The sequence below is a fragment of the Cladophialophora immunda genome (genome assembly GCF_000835495.1).
Source record: "Cladophialophora immunda strain CBS 83496 unplaced genomic scaffold supercont1.6, whole genome shotgun sequence".
Taxonomy (NCBI): Eukaryota; Fungi; Ascomycota; class Eurotiomycetes; order Chaetothyriales; family Herpotrichiellaceae; genus Cladophialophora; species Cladophialophora immunda.
Window position 1 is genome coordinate 7,366 of NW_015622546.1, and position 14,421 is coordinate 21,786.

Below are 14,421 nucleotides of genomic sequence, written 5' to 3' on the forward strand. Positions count from 1 at the left end.
ATCATTATCCTGAAATTAACCCGCCAAGACTAGGGTTAGGGTCTCCATACATTTTGTATGGGGAGCAATCATTAGTCTGGGTAGGATAATGAACCACATTTTGGATAGGCCGGTAGACTTCCTAACCGGGGAAGATTTAGCGCTAGGAGAGATTACTAATAATGAAAACTCGTAAAGAACTACGATATAAGATCTACTATATCTTATAGAGATAGGAGATACTATAGACTAGGACTCTCACCCCCTAGACCTAGATAAGACTCACCCCTACTATAGCTATAGACTCTAAAATAGAATAATAATACCACTACCCTTAACGATAGTAGTTAAAATTCCTTTAGTAACCGAATAAATACAGAGGGAATATAGCGATCTAACCGTCTTTAGAGAATCTCTTAAAATATAAACTACTTAGGTTTCTTTACTACCCCTACGCTTAGCTATTACAAAGCGGTAGGGGAGGTAACGCTCTAACGTAAAAGCTACTAAGTCTAGACTTCTTAGAAATACCTTTTCCTCTCTAATAGACTCCTAAAAGAGGATAAACTACGATACTCTTAACTCTATAATCTCGATAGCTACGGAACTCCACTATTAAAAAGAAGGAGAGAGAGAATAGTGTAGTTCGCTAGACTAAGAAAGAACTAAAAGATAAAGATAAAAGGTATACTAGAGAAGAAAGTTTAAGGTTAACGCTAAGGAAATTAATATAGACTCTTATTAGTTAGAATTTACCTATATACTATATAGGGAAAAAGGAAGTACGCTAATTAGTTAAAGCCTAGGACAGTAAAAATAGCTATCTACGCCTAGTACTATTAATAGTAAGGCTAATGCGAGACTCTAAAGAATACCTTAATAGACTAGGTGAATACGCTGAAGATTTATATGTGGAGGAAAGGAGAAAGACTAGTTATAGATATAATAACTTAATGGTCTTAAGCGTTACTACTAGGCGATAGCGGAGTTATCATATACTAGTGATAGTACTAATAATAACTCTATTATTAGGAGTTAGAGTCTAGTATAGGATTAGTTTAAAGGGTGATAATCTAAAACGTAAAATAGGAAGGTTCTACTATAGAAACGCTAGGGAGTATATACGCCTAAATGGTTAGGTATAAGTATCTATCTCTCACCTTTTAACTAACCTTCCTTCCTACTATAGTCTTATAACCTAATCTTCTATCTCCTACGCCCTTACAAGTTATTTAGGGTTCTCTTGTCTTAACCTACTCTTAATATTATCTTTTAAGTAAAACTCTAGAAGATATAGGTTAGGGATCTTAATATAAGTTTATCTTTAAGTTTACCGTTTAGATAACTTAACGCGCTCTTAACTTAACGTTTCCATTAGAACCTTCCTTCTAAACTCCTCTCTCTACGTATCTATAAGCTTATTAGTAAGATATCTAGGAATCTAAGAGTACTACTACTAAAATCTCTAATAATCTATCTAAACTCTACTTTAATATCTATAGTTAATAAGAGCGCTTAATACTAAGCACTTAATACCGGAACCGTTAATAATTAGCCTATTCTTACCGTTAAATATCCTAATAACCTCTAAGAAGTCTCCCTTAAAGACGTAATAGCCGCCGTAAACTAGGACGATATTAATTAAGTTAGGGACTTTTACGGCTCTCTTAAAGTAAAATATCGATAGATAGAAGATATTCGCGACTTTATAGCCTAATATATCTTCGACCTCACTAAAGACCTTCCTAATGCCTATAAAGCCTTTAAGAAGTATACTAACCTATCAAAAGGAAAGAAGGAGTTTAACATAAGGCGTAATCGTTAGATAGAGGTATATAATAAACTACTTTTAGAATACGATAGGGTAAATAATATAAGTCTCTTTAATTATAAATATAAAGAGAAGGGTATCCCTATACTAAAGGGCGGATTCTTAAAGCTCCTTATATAGACCTCTAAAGCCTTCTTTAATAAGTTAATTATTCCCTACGACGGAGATATAATAACCCTTTTAGATTAATATTAATTCGCCCGAAAACACCTTATATAGTATAATATACTACCCCTTCTTCTATTATAAAACGCATTATATAAGATAATTACCCGTCTTACTAGAATTCAGGAGAGGAGATACTTTAACGCTACGACTTACTTAATTATAAGTAATATCTAAACTCTCCTTAACGGAAACCTACCTAATCTAGATATCTAGAGCGTAGAACGTAACCTCCTAGTATAGAGAGAGATACTTATCTAATATAGTTTTATAGAAAGGAATAACTTATACTAGATAGGAGTTCTTCTAGCGAACTATACTAATCTCCTTACGTTAGAAGGGAAGCTAAGACCTATAGCCCCTCTTAATACATAAGTATAGAATACTAAAAATACTTCGATACTAATAACTTACTAACTAGTTACCTATTCTAAAATCGGGAACCTACTATAGCTATAGATCAAAAGTCTCGTAGGACTTATAGGCCCCTCTAGTACTTCCTTAAGACGTTAGAATATACGCATCACTTAATAAGATTAAACTCCCCCTCCGGTCCTCCTAGCTACTCCTCTACTAGTTACCTCTATTCCTATATAGCCTTAGTAAGGATCTCTTCTAATATAGTCTAGCTTAATAGATATAATATAAGGAAGTTTAATATAACTTATAAAACTAGGAGAAGAACGCCCTATTATTAGGAGTATAGAATAAGTAGACTAAATGAAAGCTAACCTAATCAATATCTTAGGCGTAGCGAAGTGACTACGGCCGTAGATAACGACCCCTAGACCTAAGTTACTAACTTTAATGATCTCCCTTAACCTAAGTATAAAGAAGCTAAAGATTTCAGGACTTTTCTACGGGATTAAGGTAGGATAGTAGCTCGTAAGTTAGGGAATATATATTACTAGCTCTTCTAGTATTATCCCTCTACTAAAATCTCTTAGAAGCGATATACCTAAGAACTTACTAAATCCGATTCTAAACTCTAGAAGTTCTATTATATTTATATAGGAGCTAATTTAAAAATATATTAAGTAAACGAATTACGGCTAGAATAAGCTATTAGTTAATCGTGAAGACATTCAGAAATACTATAAATACGGCGTTAAAAAGATAGTTAATATATTAAGTCTTCTCACTAGGTATATACTTAGGAGGTACGCGTCCGCCTATCTATATATAGCTAAAAAAGGAGTTATTATATACCTAGAAGGACTAGAAAGAATTACGGCCTAATATGAGGATCTAATGAAGAGCCTAATATAACTGATTAAGTAATAGGAGGAAGAACTTAAGACTTAGAGCTACTAGATCTTACCTAGGTATCCTAACTATAAGACTACTAACGTCTCAAATAGAGCTCTTCGGAGTGCGCTCTAGAGTCCTAGTTATAATAGATAGGTTAGTAGTTCCTTTATTGATACTAAGATCGCTACCTCTTAAAAAGAATCTTATATAAAGTACTCTATTATCTTAAGTTTAGCGTTTCTTTTTTAGATCAATTAATGCCGATAAGTAAATAACCTAGTGGATTTTAAGGCTTAGGGAGACGTTAATAATCTCTCTAGGCGACTTATCATTATTAACGACGACTTAGTAGGCACTAGAAACCACTAGCTTATCTTTATAGCGGATAGGATAATATAGTTATACTCTATCATTAACTCTCGATTTGGTCAGTCGAGCGATAGTAAGTTAGCGTTAGATATTTTCATTTAGTAATTAAAGGAGCGTATTTTCAGTATCCCGCCGCGAAATATTAAGTTAATATCTAACTATTAATAAGATAAAAGTAGCTATAGGCTTTAGGTAGTTAAGAACGCTCTTACGGTTATTAACGCTAACACCTATAAGAAGGTGCGTTTATAGGCTGCGTTATCTACCGTTTAGGTTAACATCAAAGATCGCTTCCTAATCTCTTTGAAGATCTACTAGATGATCAAGCGCTACCTAAAGTAAAGTAAGTAGGCGTTAGCTCTCACGAACATAAGCTCGAAGGAATTAGATTTAAGATAGCTAGATAATTTTACGGAGGCTTTAAAGGGTATAAAGAAGAATTAATGATTCTGGGAGGGCTAGTAAAGCTAGTTAGGAGACTTAAGCGAGGTCGTTAAGAAAGCGAGCGATAATGGGAGGGATATAATGGGAAAGGTTTAGAGAGGACCTAAGATGTAAGGTAGGCGAGTAAGGTGATTAGTTAACTTTTAGCTATATATTATATAGGTAAACGTTACTACTCTCTGATTAGTTAGTTCGAGGGTACTACTTTAGCTTAGTAGTCTTTTCTTTTATTATTCGCCTAGGTAGATAGAAAAACAATAAGACAATCAATCAACTGCTTGACAAGATGTGAACGCGCCTGTTACCTACCGCCGTACGAGTTGGCGCCTATGGCTAGAAGCCTCGCCCCAGTTCACTATCTTAATCTACTAGGACTAGTATCAAACCTTAGGCTTTCACTAGGATACGGTAGTCTATAACGCTATTAGCGATGGACGGTAGCGCTTCTACTCCTCTACTAACCTAAGATTATAGGGCGTTAATACGTAGATATCTAGCTAGGTGGTTTCGGCCTTTATAATACCTAATGCGATAATCGAGAGATAGCCTACTAATATTCAATAGAGATTAAACCGGTCTATAATATCCGTACGAACCTCACCCCTATTCGAAACCTAGGCGCGTCCCTAAGATATTAAGAAGCGGAAATAAGCTATCTCCGTATGGAGCTCTCTCTTAGTATTCCTCGTCTTTCACTAGTATAGATATAGGGCTAATCGCGTCCTAGAGACTATAGGATTACATATATCGTTACGATTAAAGGACATTGTTAATACGATCCGTATCTATATAGATATAGGTTAACCTTTCAGAAAGGTATTCGCGGAGATAGTGATAGAATTCTTTATACTAGTGATTATAGACGCTAACGCTACGCCTAGGATAAACCCTCTTCTCTAGTAGCTAACCGTATTAATTCAAATAGAGGTTCTAGACAATCAACCCTAATAGACATTAGACGGAGTTTAGGATAATTTAGACTTTCCTAGTAAACTAGAGGCTATCGACTATTACGCTTAAGTACTAATCTTAGATTACGCCTATCGCTATTAGATAAATAACTAATCACCTTAAGGAGCTAGCTAATCTTATAGGACTTAGGTCACTAAATAGTTAGATACTGTCTCTCTTAATTAGGTAGGTTAGGATTAGGAACGACCCTCTCTAGCCGACTAGTAGAAAGAAGAACGTAAACTTTTTTCCTCGGCATAGCGGTTATACTCTTCTTCTCTTAGTATAGTCTTTACCTAATGACTAACGGACTAATTACGAGGTCTAATCTACAATATTATCAAACTACGCTAAGAGAAACTAGTCTTATTTAGATAACGGAAGTAGTATTATGTAAAGATAGAGATTTAGGAGTAGTTTAGTAAAGACTCTTATATTATAGATTACTATCTAGTCCGGGTCACTATAAAACTAACTATAGAAGAGGTCACTTTAGCCGCTTAAAAGACTCTATAGAATGAATTAGGGAGGAGGCGAGACGCGTAACTATAGGACGAGGTATATAAAGATAACGGGAGGGTAAGGATTCGAGTAGTCTATAAAGATTTCGCTAACGATACTAAGGTAATTATATAGGTAGAGGAAGAAATAGTTAACGAATCTATTAGCGATAAAGGTGATATAATAAGTGAGGATAAGAGGATAGATAATGATAATAAAGGAGAGGAAGAGGACGAGGATAAGGAAGATAATAATTATATAGATAATAGTATATTATAGTTATATAATAGATTATTAGAGTACATTTATTAATATTAATATCCTAATTTATTAAGAATTATAACGCTCTTAGTAGACTAGTCCTATTACGGATAAAAGCTATGACGCTCTTAGTATGCCTCGTTAAACACCCTTCGAGGCCCCATTTTTAACATAATACTAAGAAAGTAATGTAATAGATATAGAAATGAGAGTCGTAGTATTCGTCTCGCCTTCGGAAGCTCTATCGATTACACTACATTTTTGAAAACCTTTCTTAAGATCGGGTCTAACCCTAAGGGGGGAAACCGGGTATGGATTCTAACTCCTTACCTTCCCTTATGTACGGTATCTTAGCTTATTAGGACTTTATATCCCTTACACCGTATGCGTCTTAACTAATTAGGAGGTAGTATTTCCTAGCGTTAGTCTTAGCGCTGGTTCGCCAGAACTGAGCCTTCTCCTGGGTTCAACCTATCACACCCTTAGCTAACTAAGTAGTGAGCGTATTAAATATCTTTAAAATCTCGTATAATATAGGCTTATTCTTCTTAGGTATTTAACTAGTCTACGCGAGATAGATAAGATTTTAGTCTCGAAAATGATCCTACTACTTTATTTAATTATACTAATTAATACGGTCTTATTTTAATATATAAGCGTTAAGTCACTATATCTTAGTCTTATAAGAAGCGTTTAGTACGAGCTACTTCTCCCTTATTCGCTAAATAATAGTCTATATATTAGGATTATATATAAGATTAATTACTAGGGAGTTAAGACTAGAACTAGACGCGATAGGACCCCTATAGATCTCTTATATACTATAGATACTAGATACGCTAATAGTAGGTATAGCTATAGATAGTGAATTAGAGTTAATACGGATTACGAAGTATTTTCATAGACTACCGGAAATAAAGAACGTCTAGGCGAAAATAAAGCGTTAGAAGATAGGCTACTCCTTAGTTTTCTTCTATTAATAATAGTTTTAAGTGTATTATTTAATACCTTTTATATAGCTACTAACGACGCTATAATAGGGTCCGGCGTACGAAAAAGCTAGGATAAGTACTATAAGACCTTTGACTAAAGGGGTATATTACGGTAGGACTCTAATACTTTCTAGAGGAACGTAGATCTTATCTATATAAGCGGTGATAATTCTCTTCTACCGCTCGAGACTAAGATCGCGGTATTCGTTACGAAGATATATCTCTAGAGATGAAACGGTATATCCGTAGACGATATAGATTAAGATCTAATACTACGCGTTATAAATAATGAGATCTAAGAGCGATTTATAATACTCTTAATATTAAGTAACCGTACGATTTAATATAGTTAATTGAGATCTACATCGTAAATATAAGAGTAGAGAGATAGAGAGAGAAATGCTATAGTAGTGAGTGATACGTATAGATTAGGCGATATAGCTCTACCTTACTAGCTATACCTAACCTACTAACGTATACCCCATTAATTTTATAGCTTAATAACTACCTATCGCCTAATAGTATAATTAGCTACAATCGATAGTCCTTAACGAGGGTAATCTAGCGATACTATTATTACTATTATCTAACCCCCCGGCGCGGATACAGAAGAAAGTAAACTTAGAGAGTAATCCTATAGAGATCTCCGTATCCTGGCGACCTAATTAGTCCATTCCTACTACCTTAGTAGGAATCCTGCCAGCATTCCCAGGTTCTCTTGGATAGGTTATATTAGATAAAGTTAAGTATAGTCTTTACTACTAAATATAGAAATAAATAATTATTTATTATACTTAAAGAGGCTTTCTTACCTAGAATATAGGTAGATAACTTAAGACTATTAGTATTAGTATCTAATTTAGATAATTCTAGCTTATCTAGAGATAGTATTTATAGTATATATTAGTTAGCTTATATATACTTAAGTATATACTTTTAAGGTTAATCTTTTTTAGTTCTTATAATATATAACTATTTATTTAGGGTTAGGAATTATTAGCTAGATATAGATAAGGAAAGAAATTATTCGTTAAAGAGGAGGGATAAATAGAGATAAAAAGGATAGATAGAGGGAGGGAGGGAGGAGTAATATTAATATAGGAGGCGATTCACTAAGACCTCGTATATTGGATAATAATATAGATTATTTATTATCTACTATACTAAATCTAGTCTATGAATAATTATTTATCTATACTTAGAGGTATAGATAGTAGGAATAGCGTCTATTATTATAGCGTAGCTATTTTTTAGTGGAAGGTTTATGTAATTAAGACGCGTTATTATATATAGTTAGTGCGGGAAGGAGCTGGTAGGCCTTATTACTTTTAGTTAGGGTTTCTAGCGGGCTTAGCGTACCTTACCTTATTAGGCGAGGAATTATCACGTACTTAGTGCGCTAACCCTTTTAGTCGAGGAATTATTACGCTCGGATAACCTTCCCTTTAGAATCAAAAAGTAGGGTATATTTAACGCTTAATATCTTGCGCTAGAGGGGGTCCTAGATATTAACCTATATATTTTCTAAATCCTCTAAACGAGCTCTATCTAGTGGTACTACTTATATTAACTTAATACTTTATATTAAGTCTAACCTTAGGCCTAGAAGAAGGGGTAGAGTCCTCGTGGTGGGCGTATCTATCGTAGGCCCTACCCCCGCCTACTGGTCCGCCAAAGCTGGCGCGATAGTTACCGTTGTCGGAACGGTTTCCACAGCTGTGCACTAGTGGACAAAGTTATCGACATTCGCATCACGGGTGTATATTTCTGTACCTTAACTATTATTACGGAAGCTTTGAGGACTTCTTACTATGCTAGTATACCGTTGACGATTCACCCTCGAAGTCTCTGAGGGTCAGAAGACGCTCGAACAGTATTGTCATTGAGCGCACCGATCGCCCGCCAGTCGAAAGACCACCTCGCCTCTGTGTGCGGATCCTTCATAACTTGCTCGTCGCCTTCTTGTAATTCTTGACCAGCTGACGAATAAAGAGATCCAACATGACGTCCTCACTACCTCCAGGGATGCGGGCGCCCATGACATCGCGATATATTTTCTCGACCAGCTCGCCCTGGCCGGTGCGAGTGAAGCCATTTCCGCCGAAGATGAGGACAGCAGTCTCGGCACAATCCTTGAAGACCATGCCGGCCTTGGCCTTGAGAGCGGCGGTGGGCCCGCCGAGCTTCTGGTCGGCCTCGGCCTTGGAGAGGTGGTTGAGCTCGTAGACGAACTCGTAGAGCCACGACTGTAGGGCCTCAAGGTCGGCGCCGCACTTGGCTAGGCGGTGGCGAACGACAGGCTGGTCCATGAGCGTCTTGCCAAAGGCCTCGCGCTTCATAGCGTAGTCGACGGCGCTGGATAGGGCAACACGGGCCTGGCGCGTCACGCCCAATGCTATTAATAGCCGTTCGTGGTTGAAATTAGTCATAATGTACTTCATACCCTCCCCCTCGCGGCCGATCAGGTTCTCCACGGGCACGGGCACGTCGTCGAGCTCGATGTACGTCGTGCCGCCGGCCTGCTGGCCAGCCACCTGTAGACGCCTCATCTTGACGCCGTGTTGGCCCTTCAGCGGCACTACTAGCAGGCTAATCCCCGCTGGTCCTGGCCCGCCCGTACGTACCGCCATAGTCGCGTAGTCGGACCAGATCCCGTTGGTAATCCATTTCTTCTCGCCGCTGACGATGTAGTGGCGCCCGTCTGCCGACTTAAGCGCCCGGGTATGGATGTTGGCTACGTCCGACCCTGCCTGCGGCTCCGTGATGGCGATGCATGCCCGGACTTGACCCCGCAGCATCTGCGGGAGGAACTTCTCCTGCAGTGCCGGCGAACCAAAGTTCAGGATCGGCGGAATCCCGTACGCAAACCCCGGCGTGAGACTCGACCCGGGGCCCGAGACGCCCGCCCGCGCCCGTTCGTCCACCCAGATAGCCGTGTGCAGGTAGTCCCATTCCTCCACCGGCACACCCAGGATCTCGTTGATATCGAGCCGCTTGAGCCACCGCACCGGCAGCGGCGAGTTCAGGTTCGGGATGAGCATATGGTGCTTGTTGAAGGTGTGCCACACGTGCTCCGGCACCGTCCCCTGTGTCTCCCACTCGAGCGCGTACGGAAGGAAGTGCTCATTCATCCACGCCCGGCATCGTTTCTGGAAGTTCAGGTGTGTCGCATGGAAATAGGGCGACGGCAGTCCTCTGAGATAGCTCGGCTCCGCGAACGGGACCGGATTGATGGCGCTGGACATGTTGAAGGTGATCGGTGTATGCTCTAGCCTGTACTTGGAGACGTGTGGAAGGGCAGATTTTCTCTTCTGATGGATCTGGCCATAGTCTTATGGCTGCGCTGCCTAATGATGGCTGGGGAGGGTGGGGATTTTTTGGACCTCGGCTTATCATACCCGGTGACGAGGCCACCGCCTGGCATCAACACGAACGGCCTCTGGTCGAGCATTGTTTCTTCGTCTTATCACTTTCTACCCCAGCGACGCGCAGTTGCACACAATACAGCGTTCGATGCGAGGACGTATAGTCACTAGTGGAGTCGAGTGAGCAGTTGTGAACGTTGATCGACCGGAGTTTTTGCACGCATCCAAATAGTTGGAGGGCCTCGGTCTCGTTGACGACCAGGGATACGAGGTTGCGGAGGACGTCGGTCGGGATGCCCTCGGGTAATATGAGCACCGCATTGAAGACGACGCAGCTCCGGCGGTTCTAGGAATTGAATATCCTAGGCAGGCCAACATAAGGGACCGCGGGATCTTGCCCTGCGTGACCACGACATCAGCGACGCCCCCTCTAGTCGAAACCATCAAAGTTAGATTCCAGTCTTGGACTTGAACGCCCTGAATAATTAAAGATCCTGTCTTATTTCATTTGACCCTTCATCCACGATGATGGTGGCCGTGCTAATGCGGACCACCTCAGTCTCCTCAACACTGTATGACTGAGGAGCCTAACTAGTTTAGGTGATATAGGGAGTAGCTCTGACAACACTACCGTTAGAAGTTGTGACTTAGCCACTAAGTAGCTTATAGCCGCGATAATAGAGGGTACGAAGAATAAGAAAGTATAAATAATAGTACCAACCTCTATATAAGCACTTTAGTATGAGTTAGTAATTTATGTTATAAGAAGAGGTTATTCATATAAGGAACTCTCTAGGACTATCAATAGATATAGTAATATAGGTAGTGAGGTAACTACTAAATAGTTGTTATAGGGAGTATCTAACCCTAAGATTATCTACTATATTATATTTCTCCCCCTAAGTATCTGTAAAATACCTGAAATAACTCGTCCAGACATATCCAATTGTTTCTGCTCCTAAATTTTACAAATGTACCCAACCTTAGTCTTCCACTAGACGATCAGTTGAGTATGCTCGTAGGTGCCCTTCAGTTTTGGGTGGATGGCTTAGATTGTTCGAAACCCCGTTGGCGCCAAAATTAACAACACTCTGCCGTCCTTTCGAAGTAGTAGCGCTATGTCACTTTTCAGCTGTTGATGTTTGACTAGGTGGATGTTGTAACTTGTGAGCTTATAGACTCAGACAGAATTTGCAACTCTGCAATTGCTATCTAATCTGAATTTACCCCGCTTACGTTCCTCTAATGGTTAACGATTAGAAAGAACAGTGTCTTCGGACTTGAGACTTGACCATCTCCAGCATGCTTCCCAGAGCCTTGCTTGGACTTCAGGATCTTTGCTCATGGTAGCCGAGGGACTCGGGTTCTGTCCGACATAGTAACCTCTCTTCCCTCTGAAAGCCGGTCCAACACTGACTTCCACAAGGTCGCGCGCCGCATCGGACGTGGGTCTGAAGGTCGAAGTGAAGTGTTTCAAAACTGGCATGCAGAAATTGACCACCGTTATGATTCTTCTGACAGACTTTCGTTGTTCCACTTGAGCTCTGGATGCAGCAAGACCGCCTGGGTCCATTGCAACTACCGACAACCCCGATAACGTGGTATCCTGGAAAAGGTCAGTCGTCCATTCAGAACAAGCTATGCTCTGGAAAACATGGATAATATTGACATACTGCTTGAAGTCTCTTGTTGAGATCATGCATGAAAGCGACATTGGATAGCTTGGCCGTTCCATATCGTTGATATCCTTTGTCGTGAGCCTTACCCGGTTCATCAGGCTTCGGCCTAGCGAGATTCTCGATGTCTGAAGGAATATATGGTCTGAAGGCGGACAATGGATTCGGTTTCTCTGGATAATGAGTGATGGAGCCAAGCATGACGATGCGCCCGAAGTTCATGTCCATACTCCCCAGCAGCATCAGGACCAAGAGGTAATGTGACAAATGGCCGACCTGAAAAGTCGCCTCGAGGTCGTCGTTTGTGAATCTTAGCCCAGACTCAAGGGACCATGTGGCAGCATTGCATACTATCGCTGAAATGCGTGGAAGCTCCCCTTGCGCAATCTGGCTAGATAGCTTCTTCGCAAAGCTGCGTACATCTGCCAAGCTGCCAAGGTCCAGTGGGTGGATATGGACCTTAACAGCTGGATGTTCTTTGGCGAAGTGCATAAGGCTGGCAGTATTCGGATCTGCCTCTGGCGACGGATTTCGTACAGTCCCCACAAGGGTATATTGAGGATGAGAACTAAGAAGAACTCGAACAAATTCAAGACCTAGTGTGCCATTGGCACCAGTAATAAGGACAGTTCCAGCCATTTTTGCGAGTGGTGTGCAAATATCAACAACCAGCGAACATGACTCTCATTGTGTGGATTCGAGAATGGACTACCTTTATATACAATGCAATGCACCTCTTTCTACTAGACGGACTATATCATGAGCCCTCAAAGCGTGCTAGTGGCCTCCCAATCCGGAAGGACTAAGGCTTGGCAGCAATCAACGAATTTGTCAGCGGCTGTCTGGATGGAACGCGTTGGCATCTAGCCATCTCCAATCATGCCTAAGACGAGCATCTTTTCCAATTCCCAGCATTCGAAGAAAGATACTCTATCGAAGCAGCACTATTATTCCCTATACGGTCACGTATGCTGCACTTCGTTAATCTGCGCCACCCAAGCGACGGTTCCGTGGGTAAGCAGGAGCGGCGAGCGGCCCAGTCGCACTCAGCGCGGGCTACCCACAGAAAGAATAGGCAGCTTCGGATGATCCAGCACCAATCTAGAAAATCGCATGCAAGAATCAAAGAGCTTGGAGCGCAAAATCTCAAGTCAAACTTGGCGATATCTCTGTGTCTGAGTGGGCTGTTATCACCGGACAGAAAAGACCCATTCATCAGCTTTGTCCGCCCCTTCAAGCCCATTGAGCACTTCCTGCTAGACCACTGTACGTTTGAGACTCTTCAATCCGGGTCCACAATATGGCAATGATACTAAATTTCCGTGCACAGATGTCACGACTGTGATTCCCCTCATGCGCTGCAATGACGCTGCTTCATACTACCTGGATTGCATGACCCGGGCATGGGTGCCACTTGCTTTGACTGAGCGGGGACTGCTTGATGCAATCTTCCTTGCCGCATGCCGACAGATCTGCCGAAGCTGCCAGCGCCCACAGCAACAACAGCAATTCATGCAGTTAGCTTGTCACTACAAAATTGCATGTATCAAGTCTCTGAGTGATTCTATTTCTGTCGAGTCGTTCTTTAGTGATGCGACAGTTGCAAAGACCCTAATGCTAGCATACGATGAGGTAAGCAATAGGCATCGCATAGACTCAAAGGAAGGGAAGCTAAAATTCACAGTTGGCCGCATCGAACATCCACATGTACAGGCATCATGTTAAAGCAGCTGTCAGAATGGTCGATCTGAACGGAGGACCCCAGACTCTTGGCCTTGATGGATTTATCGAGCATTTGATTTCTAATCTCTGCTGCAAGCTTAGATTGTACTCTTAGCCTTTAAAGGTTTTAAGCTCATATCTGGCATAAAGAATCCGGATCTCGAACTCAAGACCCTGTTGAGGCACCACAAATGCACTTCTTCCGAACTTCGTTGATCAGTGCTTGTCAGTCGGCATTATTGAATGGCCCTCTCTCGTTTCGATTCTTTCAGCATGCACCGACACTGATGAACTAGCTCTATCAATCTGTCTAAAGATCGTTGCCGCTCTTGGGGAACACGCCATATCCAACCTCACCTAAATCTTCCTTGAATCTCTGACCTCCCACTACCAGAGGCTTACAGTCTTGCAGCACGAACATCATTCTCGCCCATTCAGTTTCGCTGTTGTTCTTCCACATATGCATAGTCGCCCGTTGTACAGCGAGATCGCCTTTCCGCATGACCGTCTGACTTCCGTCATCCAGCTCCATAATGATTTCTCCTTCAACTACCATGCTATAATCCAGAATTTGCGTGCAATGCATCATGGAAAAGTTCCGAGGTGCAAAGTTGACTATCCGGATGACTGTTCCACCTGCGTTGACAATGTTCAGCTTGCCTGAGGCTTTGTATTCCTCGTGGAGCTTGATTCCCTGTCGTTGTTGAGGTCAGGCGGGAATTCCGATGTGGTATAGAGCAAACTATAGCTGACTCGTTTTCTGTCGTATGGTTTGGTCTCTTCAACCCTCGAGCTTTGAATGATGGCTTTACCGGCTGCGTTGTGCCCCTGTGATTAGGACCGTTGGATCCGGAAATGGAGGTTTTGGGTCTCCTCATTCTGCACACTGCCCATGTTGCGGTTCTGTTGAGCTT

The 14,421-nt window shown here is 41.2% G+C and overlaps 1 protein-coding gene across 1 annotated transcript; it reads left to right on the forward strand.

Moving 5' to 3' along the window:
• The first annotated feature begins 12,667 nt into the window (after nt 1–12,667).
• PV07_09677 (uncharacterized protein) lies at nt 12,668–13,699 on the forward strand. The gene is made up of 3 exons (XM_016396955.1): nt 12,668–13,051; nt 13,116–13,417; nt 13,470–13,699. The coding sequence occupies exons 1-3, from the start codon at nt 12,754–12,756 to the stop codon at nt 13,620–13,622; spliced, it is 753 nt and encodes a 250-aa protein (XP_016244146.1). The 5' UTR covers nt 12,668–12,753; the 3' UTR covers nt 13,623–13,699.
• The last annotated feature ends 722 nt before the right edge of the window (nt 13,700–14,421 follow it).